Source organism: Nicotiana tabacum, chromosome 22, assembly GCF_000715075.1.
Source record: "Nicotiana tabacum cultivar K326 chromosome 22, ASM71507v2, whole genome shotgun sequence".
NCBI lineage: Eukaryota > Viridiplantae > Streptophyta > Magnoliopsida > Solanales > Solanaceae > Nicotiana > Nicotiana tabacum.
In genome coordinates, this window is record NC_134101.1 from 177,592,075 (window position 1) to 177,616,234 (window position 24,160).

Consider the following 24,160-nt stretch of genomic DNA (forward strand, 5'->3'; position numbering starts at 1 on the left):
ATGCCTTGTTCCACTGGGATGAGCAAGCAAAAACCTGTCTTGCACTCGAGGAAACTGGTTTTCTGAACTTGCATAGTTATGATTCTGATAAGGAAGTGACACAAACTCAATGACCCAGCGAAAATTCATTCAGACCTCTCATCTCTTGTATATTGGGTGGGTTCATAGCAGGAAGTAAGAAGGATGTTTTATTGGGGCAAGCCTTTTAAAAAGATATGAAGCAAGTTGTGAGAGGATGTGATATCTGTAAAACGAATTGTAAAGGCGACCATGTAGCTTATCTTGGCTCAAGTCAGCATGAATTTTGTGTTGAAGCATTACCCAAATCAAAGGGAAGATACTCCACCACTTTGAAAATTGTCCCAGCTAAGAGAAAAGAGCTTCTTTCCACATTGAACAATGACGTTGACATATTTAGATGATTCACTCTACATTTTCGTTGGTTAAATGCTAAGGTTGAATAACTCGGTTATATGCTAAGGTTAAGTTACTCTGTACACTAAATCACGTCATTGAGGCAAATCAAAAAGTTAACAAAAGAGGTAGCTGCGGTTTATGAGGAATAAACAGAACCTTACCACGGAAGGGAAGTCTTGACGTCACTGGTAAAGTTGCTTCCATGTGACCGGGAAGTCACGGATTAAGGGTAAAGTTGCGTACAATAGACCCTTATGGTCCACCACTTCCCCGAACCCCGCGCATAGCAGGAGCTTAATGCACTGGGGCTGCCCTTTTTAAACAGAACCTCACCGCACGTTGTGAGCGTGTGTATGACAGAGAGAGAGAGAAGGAAATATACTTTCGAGTGTGTGTGAGGGAGAGATTGATTTCCGAGTTAAGGAGCCGAAAATTGAACAGAGAGGCTCCAGGTTTTGCAAACAGAGCTTCTGGAGAGATCAGTGGCTGCCTCTCCCCAACCCTTGGCTTCTCCTCGTGCGATGCTGCTACTACTTCAACCATCCCTTCTGGAAAAGCCTTTTCCAAAATCATACAGTTAATCAATTTTTTTGAGACTTTCTTATACAATTCATTCGACTTTTTTGATTGTTCTGACACTGGAAATTAATAAAATAAAATTGCAAATTCAAGGTAAATAAATCTAAGAAACTAATATACGTTTCTGTTCATGGAAGGTCTAATACACATGTCAACATAGTGGGGCTACTAAGAACTGTAACCTCCAAAATATGGTCTCAGAGTATTGCCTACCATTATCTTTCAGGGAAGATCGTTGATAGCTTTTCAGCTTAGAATTTTGAGAACAAGGATTTGCTTCTTGTTGGCTATGACACAAATTGCCAACCATCACAGATACCAGTTGTCTTGTCACTGCACTGGTTTTCCTGAACTTTCATATCCCTTCCTCGACGCCTTTGTTTGCCCTTATGATTGTGCTGAGAACAAAGTACTGAGAGATGGTAGGATTATGGAAAATTACCGTTAGGATAGCTCTATTTGGAGGCGATGTCAGAAAGCCATGGATCATGGGAGGTGGATGGGGGACAAAAGGAGGCCAGAAATGTAAACAAGAAACTTCTGTGACTTGCAAATACTTCTTTCTTTTATAACCGAGAAATCACTTTGTGAGTTAGTTGGCACAACTCCCGGTGGTCCACCTGATTTTTAGATAACTCCAACTTGCAGATACTTTAGCATAAAAATAGAAAATGCTTCTACAGGGTATCTACAATTAACAATTAGACGGAAATTTAAATGTTATTGCTTTCCTTAAAACGCATCGCCATTTATAGATCATAGTATTCTTCCACGTAAGTATGCATATATATGATTCAAAAGGAAACACAGCAGCAAGTACATCTCATTAAAGATTTGCCAAATGCAAAGAGGAACAATTTACAAGAATTGCGAAGGCTACGAGGAAGGTGCAGTCATGTATGATGACTGTTCTAATAAATATGGAGTATACATAAGACTAATATTCACAAAATTTCCCACAGCCTTTGGCCATAAAAATGATAACTACCCCCTTGAATACAAAACGGGAAATAATACATGGGATGATCTACGGGGATAAAATCAAAATAGGAATCCCTCAGTGAGCCGGTGAAACAAGGGGCTTTTACGAAAGTGAAAGACGTAACAACAAAAGGAAAAAAGGAAAAGGATAAAATCCTGTACACGTACCTCTATATATGTCCCTACCTTCCTGAGGCTCTAGGGCGACAATAATATACAGAACCCAAAATTTAAGCAGACGTCCCTCTAGTATAGCTAAACTTTGAAAATTCACCAACTTGCATAAGGTGATGCCCTCAGGGACAACGAGCTTCATCTGAACCATAAAATAAACAAGAATTAGCAAGTTCTGCCAGGTATTACCACCATGTTCTGCCACTTCACCAATATCATCATTCAACAACCAAAACTATCTTAACCAAAAAAGTAGGGGAGGTGATCAATTGAAAGCTGCATCAAAGCATGTCTTTAAATTTAAACTCAGTGAATGGGGGTGAGCCCTTGCGGCTGTATCCCCATTGGAAGAACCTTTTTCTAAAGCATTTCAAGTAGTTCATTCCTCATCATTGGATACCAAGACTACCAATAGAACTCCAATGCAAGTCAATTGACTTCAGTACATATTAACATAAAAGAATGTCTTACCTGTACACCGCTGTTTCCCAGGCATGCTGACCCATTCAGGGACTGATTAGCCAAAAAGGAATTATCCTTTATCTGTTGAAGGTGGTTTAATCCAGTCTACAGTCATTGGGCCTAGCAAACGAATTGCTATTCCCTGCTTGCAGAATCTGAGCCTGTTCTTGTGAATGTTGCAATGTTGAAAGCTGCTGCTGCAACTGTGGCTGGGTCACTGAGGAAGGAGGTTGCAACTGGGAGGATTTTTGCTGCCAGTTGAAACTATCAGGCCCTGTTGGAGCCAAGTTGCCTGAAGATTGTCTTTGGCTTACCCCTTGGCTGATTTGAGGCACCGACTCACTGCCAGCAGAATTTGTTGGTGGAGTCCCAATTGAATCACACAATGGTTCTGTACCCTTCCACTGATTAGCACTCAGAGTTGAAACATCTGCGACATTAGTTGCATCATTGACGTCCTGAGGCATTGAGGTGATTGCACCTATCTGAGAAGTTTTGCACATAGGGTGTTGTTCAGCTTGAGGTTCACCAGCTTGCAACTTCTTTGATTGATCTGAATTTACTACATGGTTCTGCTGCAATACCCGTTGTACAGTTGCTTGGCTTTGATTCATCAATTTCGGCTGTGGCTGCACCTGTGGTTGTTGATGCACCAATCCTTGGTGGTTGGAAGAACCCGTGACTGAGGATGGAACAGATTGCTGAGATGAAATAGTATCAGAGGGAGCCAGCGAGCCAGGACCTTGATTGCTATTATCCTGATTAGGCATCTGCTGCTGAAGATGCTTGGTAGATGGAACTAGTTGGCCAGAGTAAATCTTAGGTTGGGGCTGACTTGAAGAATGAGGTGCCACAGCTTGCTTTGCAAGCTGGACAGGGCTGTGTGCTGTACCAGAATATAGTCCATGACCTTGCATCAAGTGAGTGGCTTGCTCACCTTTCTCAGCAGATTGATTTGTTTGATTGTTCGAAAGCCCATTCAGTAGAGAGGGATCTATCTGCAAGTTCTGGTGCATCATCATGTTCCCTCTGCCAACTCCCTTCAACAATTTAGCTTGTTGTTGAGATTGTGACTGCTGACGCTGTGGAGGATGGTGCCTGCCTGCTTGTTGAAGCTGCTGCTGCCCTACCTGACGTTGCCTTTGCTTGCTCATCTGAGTAGTTACACTGCTGCCCCCAGATTGAGCAGTCCGTGCAAGCCCATGATTTGGCAATGCGTGATGTTGCGGCATTGGGGTCATTGAGGCGGGGGACGTCAAAGGAGAAAGTGATACCGGCGGAGAAGAAGATTGTGATGTGGTCTTGGGACTATTTTGCAAAGAAGCTGAAATAGGAAGTTGGGGCTGCGAATGTGAAAATTGTTGTTGTTGCACCAGTCGCTGCTGCAGGTGCCTCTCTTTAGCTAATCGAATAGCATAAGCTTGTTGCTGTGAGTTGGTGGCATGATTAGCCCCTTGAAGATGAGGACGATGAGGGCTAAGCATAGGTGGCTGATGTGATTGCCGATGATGAAGTGGATACGATGTGACGGGAGAGGCAGACTGGTTGGGGAAAGAGGAACTTAACCCACCAAATGGAGAGACCACTTGACTGTTTCCTTGAAGCTCAGGAACCATCATTTGCCTCTGAACTTCCTGATTCTGTGGAGGCTGTAAGAGAAGGATACCGGGACCGTGCCATTGAATTAAACATGTAAGGAATATACAAGATACCGCAGAATTGGAAATTAGATGTTCATAACATGCTCCTATATATCAGCAACCACAAAAAGAGCAGAAAATGATGCAGAAACTAGCGTCAAGTAACAACATAACAACCAAACACGGAAGGAGTTGCTAGACAAAGTATACAAGCTTGGAATGCATCAAAATTGCAGATTGGAAAGTTAGATGACCATAACATACTCTTATACATCAGCAACCACAAAAAAGTAGAATATGATGCAGAAACTAGCGACAAGTAACAACAAAATTGTGGAAGTGCATAATCTTCATAGGACACTCAAAGTTTATCCCTTCAGTATAGAAAAGTGCATCTACTCTCCTAACGAAGTCGGGAAATCTTATATCTGAACGCAATTCATTGAAAGCTAAACAATCTTTATCTTCGCAGGTTGTCTTTTCTGGATTTAGCTATAGCTGTGATTTTGTAAGCATTCATTACATCTTCTATCCATTAGATATAAATAAATAAATGCACATCGTCCAGACACTTCTAATTGAGGACATGCTTTACACGTCAAAATTTGCAAGTTTGCCTAATTGAACTGTTAGGTTCACATGTTCTCCAACCAAGATCATGTGGACTCTACTCTCTAAGAGCAAAGTGACAACAGACCGGATTGTAACAAAGTCTTACAGGTTACAGTTAAAAGATACAGAGAGAGAGAGAGAGAGAGATGGTTGTAACAAAATAGCAGAGAGCTATTTAAATCGTCTCACGAGGTACTAGCATTCCTTTGGATCGACTCAACAAGAAAAGTTTTCCGTATACCAACTTCACCAATGGACTGAATGAGAGCAACAAAAGAGAAGCAATCAAAACCCAGCAGCTAACTAACCCGGATCATGTGCGAACCATCGTGAGGTCTCATCATTGAGTTCACCTGATTAGAGCTCACTCCAGAATGCATATTCACAGTGTTTGGCATTGCTCCCATCCCGGAGGAAAGCATGCTTCCAGAATTCAACATAGGCGATGATGCAACTCCTTGAAACCCAGGCCTTGCCATTGGAATACCTCTATTGATCCCACACATCATGCCCGTACTATTGCCACTGGAAAGTATACGAGCACCACCACGATCAGTGGCTGCAAGAACTCCAGGAGCAGCCATATTGGATTGCATATTTCTCATTTGATTATACTGCTGAAATCTCTGCTGTTCATCAACTGGAAGAGATGCAGATCTAGGAACAATATATCTACCATCCCTGGGAGCAAAATTACCCAAATTGGAACATGACGAGAACAAGCCAAAACATTATTTTAAGCATAACCCATTCATTACCTAACAGATGCATTGAGGGGACTTGATGGAAAGTTGTTTCCACTAATCATATTGGACGACCCCTGGACTGCGGAGTTTGCACCAGACGCTGGGAGCACTGAGTTTAATGCACACTGACTTGAGATAGATAATTCACTTGGGTGCGGACCTTGGCATCCAACAGAAAGATAGTCTGGACTCGAGGGCGCATCACATAGGTCCAAAGGTCTTCATATAACAAGCAGAATGAACCAGTAAAGGAAAAGAATTATTAAGAGTTAGCCAAGCTTTAGTAACAACCGAACTTGAGAAGTGTCCAACACTTATTAAGCATTGCAGAAAGACTTACGTAAAAATAGGGCCTCCGTTCAGATTATTTGTACAATGTTTGGAAAGAACATGTGTGTGAGAATCATGTGGTTGCTGGAGTTGTCTCGGATCATGTTTATAACCCTAAATTGAAATAGGCATGTATACATCAACTTGGAGCTCAGATGTATAAAAGCAAACAAACAGAGAATAAATTCCTGCTTTGCACACATAAAAAACTTTTAAAATGAATTTCAACATTCTCCTGGCTACCTAAAACTGCTAATATGCAAGGGTCTTCCTTCTCAGAAAATATCACATTTCCTCTCTACCTAGACTACCCATAAATACAAAGTGGAATGGACTCCAATGAAGAAGAACAGATTTGCTCATTTGAAGTATTGGGTTATAATTGAAAGCTTGTAATTGGTATATTAGAAGAATGGTTTAATTCCTTGTCTCTGTACCCAAAATTATAATGCACTCACCCAAATGGCATATTCTTCAAATTTGATATGCATCACCTTTATCCCAAAATTGACATCAACCATTCATTTTGAGGTACCAAATAAAAAATTTATGTAGTTTATCGATATCACACAACATAGCACAAACAGTCCTGGATAGCCACTCTACACTGATCAATAATCTCTCTTTTTCACTCTATAAAAACAAACATGTTCACAATTTCTTCTTCCCCCTAATTTGCATAAAACAAGACATAATTTTCAGATCTTATTTAACTATTGTGTTAAATAAACATAGACATTTGATTGGGACAAAGAGGTAATATCAATACACGTTTAGGGAAATATAAATTCACTGACATAGTAAGAAAATATTACAGTGACTAACTAGAGTTATGATGAGCATCAATTAAAAGATTAACATTATTTAAATAGATAAAGAGCCTGCAGATTATGATTTCTAATTTCTAATATAGTTTAACAATTGTTAAATATAATTTCTTAATGGAATATGCCTACCAAACAAGTAGAGAAGCAAATCTAAACCACAAATAACTTAAAAATTACAACAAAATAGAAGAAGGAAAGATTTGACTAAAGAATATTAGTGGTACTCCCATAATAATCTGTCAAAGAAATAGAGTAAAATGTATGTTGAATATTGTAATTGGCTGAAATAAACAAAACTTTATACTTTTCTTTAAATCAAATCTTACTACCGAAAACGTACATAATCTCAAATTTTTAAATATTCTCACTTTAATCATTTCTCTCGCTTACTGTCAATATAACATAGCTAAATTAACAATATTAAATTTAAGGGATAATTGTGAAACCTAGAAAGTTACGGGTATTAATTAGTTTGATAAATATGAATTTTTGATATGGATATTCTTGTCCCAAAAAAATAAAAAGCCCTTAATTTTTGTGGAGAAGTTACTTTTTTCAGCTTCTGCTTAAAAGCTAAAAGAACAACTTCTGCTACTATTCAAACGCAAGTACTTATTCACAAAAAGCTTTGCCAAACAGGCTATTAGTTAGGGAAGGGTTGGTTTCCTGCAGTTATCAGCTTGGATCCCATGGTAACAGGAAAAAGTATGTTTTTTTACTTGGTTGGCAGTAAGGGGAGGACCACTCACAATTGAAGATTTGAGAAAGAGGACTGCATGTCAATTGGTGTATTATGTGCAAAAAGAATCTGAAGACATGGATCATCTCTTGCATTGCCAGGCAGCAACTCGCCTGTGATGAGAGAACTTTAAGATGGTTGGGACTAAAATGGACAATGTCAAACACAATGACTAAGGCCCCCTATTCAGTTGGGCCTTCGAAAGGAAGAGAAGACGAAGGGCGTGGGATGTGCCCCACTAACACTCATGTGGGTGCATCGAAGGAGAGAAATGGGAAAATATCCATAGAAAACACTAAGTGATTTCTTCCCATCTGCTTAAGCATGTACTTGTGCTACTACCCGGTACCTATGCTGGTAGGAGGTACCAGAGACCTAATGGAATAATCGAGACGCGCGCAAGCTGGCCGAACACCACTAGGAGAATTGTGAAGGAATAGAAAATGGCTACATACATCAAGGAATAGTCTCTCATTTCTAGATTTGTTTTTTGATATACACATGACGTTCCGATTTGCATAGAAGTTTGGGTGTTTTTTTTAAGAATCATATTACTTGATAGGTTCTCTACCTTTTGGTATATTGCTGCTATGCGGGAGAGTTTTCCATCATTCATAAATTATTTACCTTATAAAAAGATCAAGCTAGGTGTTTGGTTTCATTAGATGTCTCAAAGTGCGCTAAACCCGTATTACTACAAAGACTTAACAATTCTGACCCATCAGGTGTTGTAGTTCTATTATTTTGAGCAATGCATTGCAGAAAACTTAATCCCCTTTTGGTCCTAGTATGATAGAAAGCCGAATGGCCGCCCCAATTACCAAAGACACCTCCTATAGTAATTTCATCAACACGTAATGAACATGAGGGAAGAAAACAAAGTTATTATATGTATACTACGCAGGCAGATAACAAACCAGTAAATTGCAGTTCAACGACCACAAAATAGGGGCTCTCACACTCTAATATGGCGAAGAAGCTAGACAAATTTGATGGAGAAATACTAATGCAAGAATATACCTGATTCTTCCGTAAAAGATATTTCTGCCCGATCAAGATCATTTTCTCAAAATGAGATCTAAGTGTATCCTCTTCCATTGGCCCCTGCAAACGCTGAAACAGTTGCCTAGCACTTCCCTGAATGATGTTTAGCATGTTCTTTCAAATTACAGAAAAAGGGTAAAGTTGTTTTAACATCAAAGTACTAGAGTAAGCAAAAGCAATCCTGAACCTTGGGAATGCCAGGTAATGTTGAAGGATAAGGTTGAGAAGATCCTGAATCATCAGCACTATCAGCACCATCACCACTACTTCTGTCCATCAGTATTTTGTGTCGTTCTTTGCATTCTTTTGGCTTGCGGTAGATACACTGTATTTACTCAAGACAATTCTTTAGGAGCAAGCAGTGAAAGATAAGGTAAAAGAAAATTTAGAAAAGAAAACTAGCAAGCAGTAAAGAAAGTGTAAATATAGGAAAGATTTAAAATCATCTACTGTAGTCTGGCTAAAAGATGCTAAGATACCTCATGACTATGCTCACCTTGAATTGTAAAGTACTGTTGAAAGCATCACTTACAAGCTCCCAGTTTGGACCCATGTCATGCACCAGGACCACGAGTGCCTAAAATTTTGAAGTCAAATCCATTTATACACCTCATGCCAGAAGAACTACAATGAAAAAAGAAACAGAAGTAGGTACATTATTATCGGATAAAAAAGAAACCAACCTGGTCCTCGAATAGTGACCATGGACTTCCTGAACCTGGTTGTCCAGCAGACGTCTGCATGAGATTGTAACAAGCAAATTCATTCTTTTAGCGGATAGATCTTCAGATAATCATTCTTACAAATAAAAGCAAATTTGAAATAAAACAACATATTCTAGCATAAATAAGCACCTTCAAAGTTTTGGCTCTCCTACCCTGGTCCCTACCACTAAGCATTCTCATAAGTTTATTTGGGTTGGACATGTTACTCATCTGGGAAGCCGCTGGAGATGGGACAAATCCACCACCAGCACCTATATTTTCAAAAGAATTTTCAAGTGATTGCCTCATCATCTTTGGCTTCTTTGTGATATGTTGACCGACTAAACCTTCAAAAGAGAGAGTGCCGTTATACAAGAATATTTAGTATCAAACTCTAACACTGATGCAAAGTTAGTAATAGCCGTACCATTACTACCATTAGAATCAAGTTGATGGCTCTCCAATCTCTTTCTGGAAAAGTCCCTCTGAAACCAAACAAATTATAAACAATCACAAAATTGTTACAGAAATGTGTGTGCGCGCAAGAGATCCGGTTATCAAGGTACATCAGCATTGCCATTCTTAAAACCGTCAAAAGGATGATAGTACATACTTCCAACATGCTGTAGATTGTGTCGTCAACAGCACAGAAGCATCTGTTGCATATAACTTGGATTTTGCTAAAGCATGATCATTGCATATTCACATAATTCAACAGCAAGATCAACAAAGAACATGAAGTTTTTCCCCTCCCCAAGAAAAAGGAAATTAAATGAAAATAACCACATAAGCAAAGAGATATATCAATGCCCAGTAAATAATCAAGAAAACGTAGTTGTTTCAAGCTTCCAGAGACTGGCAGGAAAAGAGAACAAGACCAAAAGATCAAGACAAAAACCTCTGTAAAGTAGCGTCCAATACTAACAGGAAAAAAACTAACTAATAAATCGAGCCGCTATGTGAAAAAAACAGAGAATAATTTGACAAGCTATTGAGAAACACCTATAATTGGATCGCTTCCCCAACTGAGCTCCAATTGGGAAGTGCAAAAGCTACAGTAAACTGCAGTCAGATTCACAGTGAATAAGAAAAAGGAAATCACCTGCTCGTTTTGAAAATTAGAATCAGCCTTCCATCGCTGTTCATATGCGGAACCCTGCATCAACGAGAATGCAGTCATCAAGAAAACCGAACATTGAGATGCTTCTAAACCAAAAAAAAGTTTACTGAGGATATAGCAACTTATCAAGTACCAGAATCTTTGATTTTTTCTTCTTTTTAGGTTTTGAAACTTCACTGGAGTCAAATGGTAAATGCTTTTCGAAATCGCCAACTGACTCAACGTCCAAACTATTTGGCATATGTGATCCCCCATGCAAAGTACTCTGATCATCCTGAAATGAACTGGTATCACCACTTGAAGCATCAGTTTTGATTGGCAACTGAGCACATCCAGATGTTGTTGCACTGTAAGGACTAAGAACTCTTTGCCTAGAAGCAGTACGCATACGCTTTGTTGGAATAGACACATTAAGATTGCTTGCTGGCCGTTTGCCCAGTTGCATAGATTGATGAGTACCGAGTCTGTTTTCCGCACGTTGTGTAAATGGTACATCAGTGCGAACATCATATGATCTTCCATTATATGCCTTTATGAGGATCTTCCTTTTCTTCTGGGAAAATCTTGACAATTTGTTACCTTCAATGGCAACTGATATGTCATATGGACTTGTCTCTCCTTCATCCTCTTCAAATGCATAGTCTTGAGATCCCCAGTCTGCTTAGAGATACAGCAAGAAATGTGACCAACTAGAAAGAACAGTACCAGGAGGCAACAAACTCCCAGCAACATAAAATATAAGAAGAGAACAGAAAAAGAAAGGAAACCTGGAACTGTATTGCATGCAGATGTCTCCACCTCTTCATGCATACCAAATTTCTGAAATTTCAAATAATGGACTAGCATCAACAAGTGGGATTAGAACACAAACATACTGCTAAAGCCAACAAGGACGGTGTTGGCTACAAGGTCGGACTGAATATATCTGAAATGCAACTCTTTCTATTCCCTTTATCAGTCAAAAGCACCTGGCATGTTGATGTCTATTGTTTTTTTTTTATTTGCACCGGGTGTCCGAGTCTCTACGAGCCCCGACTAATCCCGGGGTACACAGGCCCTCGGCAAGGAGTTTCCCGCAAGTGCACCACGGTTAATTCAGGTTTTACCCAGTCCGATGGCCCTCAGAAATTGTTTGCACCCAGTAGGTTTCGAACTTGAGACCTTGAAAGGGAGCAAACCCCAAGGCTCAAGTCAATTGCCACCAGGCCAACCCCCGAGGGTTTGTTGATGTCTATTGTTGTGTAAAAACAAATAAGAACAAGCAATATAGCAATCATGAAATTAAAAGTACGGCAGCACCTGTACGTAATTTTTTTATAAAGTAATAAATTTCATTAAAGAAAGGGCAAAAGTGTGCCCGAAGTATACCAAAAAGTAGAAGGCCTCATAAAAAAGGCAGCACCAATATGTAGTTTTAGGTACTTACCCTGTACCGAATAATTTGTCCTACTTTCTATTCAGGATTATGGCAAAATTGACTAAGGAAACTTACTCCATGCACAATTCAATACTTCCCAATATTCTAATCAGAAAAAAGGTGCTACAGGGCCCACTTTCAAACTAGGAATTATTCAAACAGTTGAAAGAACAGCTTACACTTTGGACGGCATACTGTTCAAATTTATAATAACATTCTTTACATAAGAAGTATATGCAGAATGCTCAAGAAAATAACTTGGTTCCAAAAACAATTTACATCGCAAGAACAACTTCTCCCATTAACTAACGACCTAAGTAACACAATCATCATATGTTATAAATTCCATGTTAAGGAAGTGCTGCAACAAAATCCATAGGAGGAAAACTTCCAAACTGTACATTCTTTTCTTCCCCAAAATCCATTTAGTATTTAGTATTTATCCCCTAAGGCAGCAAAAGAAAAAAGCCAATAAAGGATTGACTATTAAAAGTTAAACATAAGAGAATAAAAGAACACCAATTAAGGACCATTAGACACAATTCAGAGTACCCAAGGACACTGCACTTTAACAAATGTTCAATTAAGTTATTACATTCACTTCCTGACTAGACCTTGAATAAAATAAAGTTAGAGTTCTATTAAGATCTCATAATACTTTTATCTAGGGCAAGGTCAACCAACTGTGTTGGATGAAACCAGCAATTTGCAACTCAACAAGTCAGAATATGCAAAATCAAGCATTGGCGAAATAGTGACTCTCGATATATTACCGCATAGTGCAGCACATGAGATTCGATGGACTTTCTGTAGGCATCCATTGCTCCAAGGGAGACAGCATAGAAGAGGTTCTCCTGCATGAGGGCATGAGGATCACTTAGAAGGATTTACCTTTTGCTGAATAAAAAACATAAAACAAACAAAAGAGCAACAAGTATCACCCCAGAAAATGAAATAGGTAAGCATTCAAAAGATCCCCAAAAATATTTTCACTGAGAAAAATTTAAAGACCAGAGATCAGAAGACAGTGACGCTTAAAGATATATACTTCTCTGAAATGATCTTCCTGGGGCGCATCGATGATTCCAGCATCAGACACCCTCTCTGGAGTCACCGGAGCTTCAGCGAGGCTTTGTGGAACATCAGAGTCATTGTATTTCAGAAATCTCATGGCATATTCCCTAATAGCAAGGGTATGATCCTTTCTAAAGATCGCCCTCTCCAGTTTTTTGCTTTTCCCCTGCCAGGATCATCACAAACTACAAATTAAGGGACAAAGATCTCTCCCGCCTTTCATTGGAAGCAAGTACACAGGGAAAAGCAGAAGTTAAATTGGAATTAGTAGCTTCTGAAGCATTGTCATTTGTTCTAATGGTTGCCCTATTTAATTATTACCAGCAAAACTTAAAACTTTTCTTGCTAGAGAACAACCATTATATTTTTCCCAACTTTAATTTAATTGCTTTGAGATCACATACATCAAGTTAGCTCTTCAACCCAACCAGCTTATGTATATACAAGTTCAAATTAGTACATTCTCTTAGAAATGTTTGCTGCTTACCCAATGCTTATGTGAGAAATGAATCGCATAATTGATAATTCTTGGTTCAATCATACAATGTAGCTCATACACTGCAATGGAAAATTGCTGCAAACGCTGTCTAGTCTAATAAAAGTGCTCATTAATTTCACTGTTGGAATACAAGAGTATATATATAAGTATGTATCAAGCAATTGCATGAAAATAACTTTTAACTTTTAACCATTAGTTTCACCCTTCTATCCCCATATAAATTTAGAGGGGGGCCTTTGATCAGATAATGATACAAGCCTCTATCTGCATATAGAAGAACTACAATAAAAAAGTAAATGAGCATACATACACACACATAAATACACATATGTGTGAGCTTCTGTGTCTATGTATGTGTGTGTATCAGATCAGCATAGTGTATCACTTATTCCATACCCAGATATTCATTTACAAAAGAAAGGGGTTATGGCATTCCATAAACCAACAGGCAGATAAACCCATGCCAACTGCCAATGGACAAAAGAATTGCTCAACCAGGGAAGGGATAAAAAAACCAGGGCATGATTAGTTACCCCTTCATAGAAAACTTGTTTTTCAACAAAGGAAGGAAAAGCAAAAACGTAACAAAAAAGAAATACTACTTCATATCTATATACCTCAATAGACTGCCAGAAACCCATGACAGCTTTGGCCATAATATGAGCAACCTTTTTTAGCTCCCAACTACTATTTTGTTCTTGGAATCGTGACCGCACGGTAAAAGCCACTCGGTGACACATTTGAGCAGCTGCAGTCATTTTCCAAAGACGTTCCTACATGATGAGAGACTTTTAAATAAGTGGCTAAGTTTGGAGAAACAGACTGAACAAATTTCCAGAACCTAAATGAAAATTTAATCATGCTTCAACCATCCAGTTATGGAACTCATAAAAAAAACTACTAATCAAAAATGAAAGTAGCTATAATTGAAAACAAAGATCCGGAACCTTAATGAAAATTCAATCAAGTTTCGACCATTCAGTTCGGCATTTAAAAAAAGCTATTAGAAAAGCAAAAAATGAAAATGGCTCTAACTGCAAGGGTCAATTAAGTCACACCTGAGCAAAATCATTTGCCAGCCAAACCATTTCCTCAAGTACATAATCCCAGTGGGATTTGCGACGATTCTCCACTGGAAAGGTCACTGCAGATAACTCTGCAATCCTTTTACGTTTCGCCTGTTTGTTATATTAAACATTAGATCTTTACAGCCAAATAACGAACTCATAGCAAGATTTTTACAAGCCCGGCCAGAAGAAGATGTGAATTAGTTTTAAAGATTAAAGCAAAAACCTCTATAATCTGCGCCTCTTTCAAGATTGAGTCTTCATCACCCTTGGTAGCAAGTTTAAAGTTGATCCCAGATGCTTGTGCCTCAGGGGAAAGATTTGAAACTCCATGCTGAGAAGGCTCAGGTATTGTGGACTCAACTGAAGCCTGACGTCCAATAATACAAGCATTTCCTTTTTGGCGGTTGGAACTATCACTTGTGTTTGTACTGGGTTTCCTCTCAGTTTCTGACGGAGATGGGCCAACTGCTTCCACTATGGTGGTAATATTATCTTTTACCTCACAAGGCAAATTAGGTTCACTGCTAACAAATTCTTCCTGTGATGTATCGAGAAAATAATTTTGGTGCTTTTTGGGGCCAGAATTGCATACTTCATTGGTCAAACCACAACCGTCACCAGCTTTAACCTCTTTCTGTTCTTTAAGATTGCTTTCGATAATAGGTGTTCCCTCTGGCACCGACAGTTGTTCCTTCAAGTCACCTTTGGAGTCCAAGTTTTTTGGGTTCATAATCATTTCGCTATCATTATTTTGATCTACAGTATGAGTAGTCCGGGTGCAAGAAGATTCTGAATCTAAACCCTTTGTGCCTAATGCTGCATCACTGCTTTGAGCATCATTTGGTATGCTTTTCTGGTCACTCTTCCCACAACTGAACCCATTTATTTGGCTGAAACTAGCTTGCTTCCCAAATCCTGCTGCAGCTGTACACGATTGACCTTCCTGGCCAGCAGAACCTACCCCTTCTTCTCCCAGTGACGATGGAGGCCTTTCAGGACCTTCCCGAATAGACATTTCCTTAACACCTGTGTGTGAGTTCTGATCATGTTGGTTATCCAGCAAATCTCTGGAAGAACTAGCTTCAGGAATGCTATCTGCCAGATCATCCGTCTTCAAGTAAGTAGTTGAATCTGCAGCTTTAACACCATCTACTTCAGATTCCAGCAGGTTATCAGAAGCCAGAGTCTTCACAGGCATACAACCATTTGAACTAGAAGGCACTGCAATGTTCAAAGAAGAGTTCTGGTCTTTTGGATTTTCTCCATCAGAAACCAGTCCTTTTACATCTTTAGAGAAATGTTGTGAAGGCAAGGATGTGCCATGACCACCACGAGCTAGAATTACATCAGTAGAACTTGATCTAGTGCCATCCCCATTCGGCCGGGGCCTGTATCTTCGCTTGTAAGCTTTTCTAGGGACACCAAAAGCAGCAGAATCACCCAATTCTTTTGCATTTCGACTTCTATCCAAGTTAAATGACTGCTCTGATGGAGTAAGATTGCTCGTACCGGGGTGTCTAGAAGACCTATCACCTTCAGTGTATTCATTTTCACCATCAAATAGCATGAGATTGTCAGCACTGTTGGGTTCACAAAGTTGAGGAGCCCCGAGTCGATCACTACTTTCAACTGAGTCTCCATGAGGTGAAGCAGTAATTGCAAAACTACCTTTTGCTTCACTAGAACGCAGAAAGAAAATTAGGCAAGCACAATAAGGATTAGAAAACCAACAGACCTCTGAAAAATTACCTGGTCACAAGCTGATCGGGATGTTGATCTGTCAGAGAAGTGGACTGAACACTAAGTGAAGCAGCATTCCCGAATTTGAAATCCAGCGGATCACCACCCTGCAATAAGAAGAATCAAGTCCTGCCAAAAATGCAAGCGGATAATTTCTGAAAATCTAATAATAACTGGTCCAACCAACATACTTTCTCAAGAAATTCTAATTCTCTTCTCTTTTCCTCTAGGAAACAATACTCCTGCCTGTTAACAACAACAAATCTCACCGTAAGTATAGAGGAAGTACTGAAATCATTAAATTCCATATAGGCAGGACAAGGAAGTGAAGCAGCACGTTAGCATTACCTAAGCTCAGCTTGAACCTCCTCAATTGCTGATCTCCGCGAAGAAGTTATGTTACCAATACCAACTCCACCTTCAAGAACTCCTCCCATTGAATCAACCTCGGCATTGACTACGGGATCAGATTCCGCACCACATCCATGCATTCCCGCCTTAAAAGCTACAGGCTGTTCCCTCCATCAGCACAAGCCTAGATCAAATTCCTGAAGACAAGAAAACGCTTAGACATCATGGAGGAACTGAAATACCAACAAAAGTAGTAACAACTGATATTAGTACGTAGATGGTTATCAAAAATAACAGATATTAGTACATGGATATCAGAAGATATATACCCCTTGTTTGGATATGGGTAATGACTTGTTAAAAAGTATCTTTTGTAGCATATTTACAAGAATTCAGTTTAATACCTTTTGTACTTCTACGAACTTAGGACACTATCTGGTTGCAGCCTCAATCACGTTCTTCTCTTTCTTGAATAAATGCAAAAGAATAAAGAAAATTAACCCTGCTTCGTAAACAGTCTACTTCGGGTAGAAGTGAAACATATAACTGCAGAAAATGGGACAAGAGAATCCAGGTCTCTTGCCAAAAGAAAGCAACTTCACAAATAGGATCTTCGGGATTCAGTTATGTTGGAAACAAGAAAATATATGTTGCCAAGGTAACATCCCTAGATACAGAACCACCAGACACATATTACTGGCTAGATGAACAGTTACTTTGAAGAGGAAGATAGTGGCATTAGTATACCTTATCAGGGCCTCTATAGAAGATACGAGAAAAATATATAGGCCTCGATAAACTATGTTACTGTCTCTTAATACTTTACATACTTATAGGTTTAAAGTGGGGCAAGACAGACCCCACCAACTGGTCTGCAAATGTAAGAAACTACGTAAACATGGACCAATTCTGGGGGAGAGAATTGCACTGCCTCAGATCCCTTCCTCACCTCACCTTGCTTTCTAGAAAATATTCAAGATCTACCAGGCTCTAAATTAAAGTTCTTATGCAATAGTTACTAAGCAAAAACTGTACTGATCGAGTAAGCTCCTACTGGAGGATCCACATTGATCTTTCCTCTTAGGCAATTGTAGATGGTTTCATCATGTAACAGCAAGCGTACAATAGAAAAGACAAAATTTTCCCTTCAACATCCATAATATCCATGGGGACTCTTTGTACAAATTAACGGTACACAAGAGGAAAGAGTTCACAATTGGAGCATAAGCTGCTTGGAGAAAAAAACACATCTAAATCTAAACAGCAATGTTACAAAAATGGGTAAGTTACTGCCCATGCACTCTGTCAATGGTTGTCCTTTTCACATTTTGATTATATGTATCCAAGATAAAATGAATATCCCATGTTACACTACAAGTGCCTTCGTGTGAGTGTAATTGCTCATAGCCTATACTCATCCATTAAGTATAGTATGTGAACCATTCATCTATCAGAAACTAACAACTCGGTCTCTAGAATGTAGCTATCCAAAAAAAAAAGTTCATTGCACGAAAGGGTGTGGCCTAGTGGTCGGAGTGGGTGAGAACCATGAGGTTTCAGGTTCAAATTCCAACGGAGGCAAAAACACTAGGTGATTCTCATCTGTCCAAGTCTTGATGGACAGAGTTACCTGGTACCTGTGGCTGGTGGGAGGTATCCTTGGAATTAGTTGAGGTGCGCGCAAGTTGGCTCGGACACCATTGTTATAAAAGAAAAAGGTTCATGCATGATTGCATGTCAACTCAGTTGTTCGCACGACTAGGCAACACAAACAAAATTCAAATATTAAAGATGCCTGAAGGTGTGTGGGGGGGGGGGGGGGCTTTTTTGCATATATTCATCCATGTCTTACTCATTTGCACAAAAGCACAATAATTCGGTGATCACCAGCTTCAAACAACTCGAATGAGAAGAAAAAACAAGCTCAGAGCAAACATTAGTTTCATCTCATGACATGCAGAACAGCAATAACTTGTCACGTAAAATTGAGCTACTCTTAACAGTTTAAGCAATATGCAGCACCCCGTATGCAAATTCTCAATTACATTCCCTTCTTATGAAATAAACCCAAAAAGAACAATTTGAACTCTAGGGTTTGCACGAAAATGAACGGAAGTCCAAATTCTAGGGTTTGTAAAGCTTAGGATTCAAAAGGAATACCTCAATTGTGAATACCAATGCCCGAATTGCAGCTAGAGTTAGTAATGCGTCAGCCCTGTAAGTTTCTCCTGGTTCTAGGGTTTTTTCTTACCTCAATTCAAAGCAAAAGATATTTTTGCCCTAGAATATCTGAAGCAGGGAATGCATTTGAATCTCGTACAATATGCCCCTCGGCTTGTACAATATGAGACAACAAGTGCCTATATTGACATAAATACCTATGTATTTGTCGAGTAAAATAAGGTTCCTGGTTCTGTCTTCGTGCTCCTTCGTTCTTCCCCCAAACTTTCTCTCTCTAAACAGTATGTTTTTCTCTCTCTAAACCTCATAAAACTATTCGTCCTCGCACGAGTAGTGGGCTTGGACATGCAGACGACGAACCAAGGCTATTGCAATTTTAGTCCACTTGGGCTTCTTATTTTTTTCCTGATTGGAGAAAGATTCTAATTTCAAAAGGAACATATTTCTCATATTGGGGTTAACCCATGTTATATTGGTTTGGTCATTGCTACTAAGGGCTCGCTTGGTAAAGTGCATAACAATAATGCTGGATATGGTGTATTAGTAATGTTAGTATTAATTATGTTTGCATTAGTTATGCTAATATATTTTTTATTCATTGTTTGGTTTGATGTATTAAAACATTTACAAAAATATCCTCATAATCAGTTCATCACTTTATTATTTTAAAAGAAATATATGTTGAGGAATATTTTTATTTTATTTGTCTACCTATATTGTAGTATAGAACTGAATATTTATTTATAAAAAATAATATGTCAGGTATTTATTTATTTACTAGAGATATAATTTTATTTTTCACTTTCTTAGATTATTTCAGACTTGCATTAATATAATAACATATTTTAATCAAGCATAAATTTTGAAGGGCAATTTTATCTTTAACTAAGCTAATGCATGCATTAAAACCAATTGCATTGTTAATACTATGGTTTCTTATGCATAAATTATGCATAGGATAATATCAAATAAGGTGTATAACTAATGCATAGGTTTAAAAAGTGTATCAAACAAGGTATTATTAATACCCAAAGCTAATGTATGTATTATTTTATATAATGCATCCTACCAAACGACTGGTACTAATGGAAATCAAAAAGAAACTCTAGATTCCTCATTAATTTTATCTATAATTATGTAAACGATCGAAGCCGTCCGACTTGTTTATCTAAACTAGCTTTAGGGTACGTGTGTTGCACGTGTTTATCGCGTCAATCAATTAAAATTTATGTAAAAGAACAAGTTATGTAAAATTGTAATGGACATTAAAGTAGATGCAAATATTTGTTTATTAAGTTAATGCGATAGTGTGACGACCCGGCCCGTCGTCACGTGAGTTACTGCCCCGTTTCCCCGATTTTATGCTTCTTCATGTTTAGTTATCGGTATTCGGTGTGTTAGAGTTAAATCGGATTGGTTTTGATAGGAAATGAGACACTTAGTCTCTTTAAGGAAGGCTTGTTTTGGAAAAGTCAACCAGATGTTGACTATTGAGTTAGAGGGCTCGGATGTGATTTTCGGTGATTTAGTTAGCTTCGGGGGTTGATATGTGGCTTAGGAGTGTGATCGGAATTGATTTTGGAGGTTCGGAGTAGAATTAAGCTTGAATTGGCGAAGTTAGTATTTTGGCGAATTCCGGTTGGTAGGTGACATTTTGATACGGGGGTCGAAATAGAATTCCGAGAGTTGCAGTAGCTTCGTTAGGTGAGTTTGGATGTGTGTGCAAAATTTCAGATCATTCGGAGGTGTCTTGGTCGGGTTTTTGATCAAATGCGTATTTCGGAAGTTTTTAAGAAATTTAGGCTTGAATCCGATGTAATTTGATGTTTTTGGTGTTGTTTGTGGTGTTTTAATGATTGGAACAAGTTTGAATGATGTTTTAGGATGGGTTAACACTTTTGGTTGAGGTCCCGGGGGCCTCGGGGTGATTTCGGATGGTCAATCGGACCAATCTTTTTTTTTGAAGTTGCAGATTTCAGCTGAGTGTTGCAGAACATTTTTGTTCTCTACGATCGCAGGAGTGCAATTGTGATCGCATAGAAGGTTTGGGGAAGGCCGTTCTGATTGTTCACTGCGATCGCATGAGGAATAATGCGATCGCGTAGTGTTAAATGGACCTGAGGTTCTGAGGGGTACTTTGTTCAATGCGATCGCGTAGGTTTGATTGGTGAAGTAGTGCGATCGTAGTTAAGGGGTCGCGTTCGTATAGGACATTTTGGAGGCCTGAGAAAGTTGAGCTATGTGATCGCAGTGGCTTGGATGTGATCGCATAGAGTAAAATCTGGGCTGACAGAAGGGTTTTAATAAATATTTCACCCGCGAACCAAGTTCCATTTCCTCCATTGTTGAGTAACCTTGGGAGCTTTTGACGAGTATTAAAGAGGGTTTTGACTGGGAATCGATTGGAGGTGAGTCCTATGGCCTATAAACGTTATTTAATTGTAGATTCAACATCTAAATTCATGAAAATTTGATTAAAATGGAAGGATTAGGGCTTGACTTTTGAAATAGAAATTTGGGGGTTTGAGGGAGCATTTGAGCTCGGATTTCGGTAAATTTGATATGTATAGACTCGTGGCGAGATAAGGAATCCGGTGATGTCAATTTTCTGATTTTTCGAGAAGTGGGCCCGGGGCTCGGGTTTTGCCAACTTCGTGATTTTCGATATTTTTCGAGTCTTTTCGATTGAGTTGTATTCCCTTAGCCTATTGTAACGTATTACTTGTGGTTTTGATCAGATTCGACGCTCGAGGAGGTTGATTTGCGAGGCAAGGGAGTAGCGAGCTAGGATTTCGGCCTGCTTGAGGTGAGTAATGGTTATAAATGATGTTCTGAAGGTTTGAAACCCCGGATTTGCACAACGTGGTGCTATGTTGAGATGAGACACACGTTGTATGATGAGCGTGGGGTCTGTTACTACTGGGAATTTGGACTCGGTCCATCCCGTTTGATGACTCTACTGTACTTTTGACTGAGACTTAATTAATATCATTATATTATGGGCTAGTTGCCATGTTTGGGGCCTTGTGCCGATCTGTAGAACCCTTAAGGGGCATTTGTATTGGTTGACCTCACTTTTCTTGTCGAAATCATACCCTCAGTCATGTTCTTAACTGATAAACATAATATGAACCAGCTTTAGAAATTGTTAAATCCTAATGAGAGTAACGTGTGGGTTGAGAACCCCGTCTTATCTTAGTGTGCCCGAGAGGCCAAGTCTATATTGACTAAGAGGGGTCGAGAACCCCATAGTGAGGGTATTTGATATGCTATGGATCGGGATGCACGCCACAGTAGTATATTATATGGATCGGACTGCACGCCGCAGTAGTATATTATATGGATCGGACTACACGCCGCAGTAGTATATTATATGGGTCGGACTACACGCCGCAGTAGTATAGCGCTTGGGCTGAAGGAGCCCCTCCGGAGTCTGCACACCCCCAGTGAGCGCAATCGACTATTCTTGGATCGGGCTGCACGCCGCAGCAATGTATACATATATATGGATCGGGCTGCACGCCGCAACAGTATATATATGTACATATGGATCGGGCTGCGCGTCGCAGCAGTATACTATATATGAATTCGGTTATCGTGAGGAGTAAATGAAATGAATACTGGATTAAAGGACTTTTAACTGACTTCTTCATTCAGTTGTCGTTTTTGATATTCTCGTTGTTTTAATATAGAACTGCGTAGTGTTTTACGAGTTTTCCTTCCGTCAGTCATTATTTATTGCTATTACTCACTAAGTTGGAGTACTCACTTTACTCCTTGCACCATGTGTGCAGATATAGGTATCCCGGAGGCATAGTTTGAGCTTTCTGCTGCTGGTCAGCTTATTCCGGAGTCATCGAGGTAGCTGCATGGCGTCCGCAGGACCCGATTTCTCCCCTTATCCTCTTTATTTTCCGCATTCTAGACAACTCTATGTATAGGTTGCTACACAGACTTGTATTAGAGGCTCTTGGCTCGTGACACCAGATCGGTGGGATTTATATTGATATTTTATGCATTTTTCGTACTGTTTATCTATTGCTACAGAGTTATAATCATGTTAATTTGGCATTAAATCCTATTAATTGGTAATGAATTCTACATAAGGGATTATGAGTGACGAATTGGTCGGGCTTGCCTAGCATCATGTTGGGCGCCATCACGACCTGGGATTGGGGTCGTGACAAGTTGGTATCAGAGCCTAGGTTACTAGGTCTCGCGAGTCTTGAGCCGATTTAGTAGAGTCTCGCGGATCGGTACGGAGACGTCTGTACTTATCCTCGGAAGGTTGCAGAACCTGTTAGGAAAATTCCACATTCTTGAAATTCTTGTCGTGCGAACTTATTGATCCGAATACTAAATTTCTCTTTATTCCATTCTCTCACAGATGGTGAGGACTCGAGCCACAGGACGTGCCAAACGACCACCAGTACCACCTACTGAGGCTACTAGAGGACGTGGACGTGGTCGTGGTAGAGGTAGAGCAGCAGGGGCAACACCTGTGGATCCTTTAGTTGCCCCAGCTCAGGACCAGGCTCTAGCAGCACCAGTGTAGGCACCAGTTGTGCCCATTGTGATACCGGGTCTCCAGGAGACATTGGCCCAGATATTGACAATTTGTATGGGCCTGGCTCACGTGGTTTCAGCCACCACAGTAGCAGCAGCTACTTCATAGGCCGGGGGAGGCAATCAGACCCCCGCTGCTCGCACACCTGAGCAGGTAGTGCAGGGATTACAAACTCTAGAGGCACCTCCAGCTCAGCCAGTAGTACTTGTTCAGGAGTACAGGGTTCCAATTATGCCAGACGATGAGTAGCATCATCTCAAGAGGTTTAGTAGACTTCAGCCTCCTTCTTTCAGTAGTGCTCAGGGCGAGGATGCCCAGGGTTTTCTCGACAAGTGTCAGCGTATGCTTCGGACAACAGGGATTCTTGAGTCCAGCGCTGTGGCTTTTACTACATTTCAGTTTATTGGAGCAGCCTTCACTTGGTGGGAGGCGTATGAGCGGCGTAGGCCGGCAGGTGCAGCACCTTTGACTTGGCAGGAGTTCTCCACTCTCTTCTTGGAGAAGTGGATACCGCAGTCTCAGAGGAAGGAGCTGCGTAGACAGTTTGAGTGGCTTCGCCAGGGAGATATGACTGTGTCTCAATATGAGGCGAGATTTTCTGAGTTGGCTCATTATGCCTCATGGATAGTTCCGACTGATCGGGAGAGGATTAAGAGGTTCGTGGATGGTCTTAATTATCACCTTCGTATTCTGATGACTCGAGAGAGAGTTCTGGGTATTTCCTTCGAGGATGCAGTTGATATTGCTCGTTATATTGAGACGGCTCACCGTCAGGAGAGAGAGGAGAGGGAGGCCAAGAGGCCTCGAGGTTCTGGCAGTTTCAGTGGCGCTCCTTTGAGGGGCCAGTTCCAGCAGGGTCGGGGTCGTTCTTTCAGGCCCGCTCAGT

General features: G+C 40.0%; 1 protein-coding gene across 4 annotated transcripts; it reads right to left on the bottom strand.

Moving 5' to 3' along the window:
* Nucleotides 1-1,789: 1,789 nt before the first annotated feature.
* Nucleotides 1,790-19,054, bottom strand: LOC107774484 (chromatin modification-related protein EAF1 B). Of its 4 annotated transcripts, none has more exons than XM_016594030.2 (24): nucleotides 18,687-19,054; nucleotides 16,931-16,993; nucleotides 16,524-16,723; nucleotides 16,367-16,421; nucleotides 16,185-16,282; nucleotides 14,659-16,114; nucleotides 14,424-14,543; nucleotides 13,983-14,138; nucleotides 12,841-13,032; nucleotides 12,566-12,646; nucleotides 11,143-11,194; nucleotides 10,509-11,032; nucleotides 10,358-10,411; nucleotides 9,683-9,740; nucleotides 9,406-9,596; nucleotides 9,235-9,288; nucleotides 9,048-9,128; nucleotides 8,739-8,876; nucleotides 8,528-8,644; nucleotides 5,952-6,055; nucleotides 5,624-5,830; nucleotides 5,174-5,546; nucleotides 2,623-4,262; nucleotides 1,790-2,293 (listed from the first exon to the last, which is right to left on the bottom strand). In XM_016594030.2, the coding sequence occupies exons 3-23, from the start codon at nucleotides 16,664-16,666 to the stop codon at nucleotides 2,709-2,711; spliced, it is 5,808 nt and encodes a 1,935-aa protein (XP_016449516.2). In that variant the 5' UTR covers nucleotides 16,667-16,723; nucleotides 16,931-16,993; nucleotides 18,687-19,054; the 3' UTR covers nucleotides 1,790-2,293; nucleotides 2,623-2,708. The 4 variants fall into 4 exon arrangements, with proteins under 4 accessions (XP_016449516.2, XP_016449513.2, XP_016449514.2 ...); XM_016594027.2 differs by having other exon boundaries at nucleotides 9,406-9,602; XM_016594028.2 differs by having other exon boundaries at nucleotides 9,406-9,602; nucleotides 16,931-16,989; nucleotides 18,687-19,031.
* Between the last annotated feature and the right edge of the window lie 5,106 nt (nucleotides 19,055-24,160).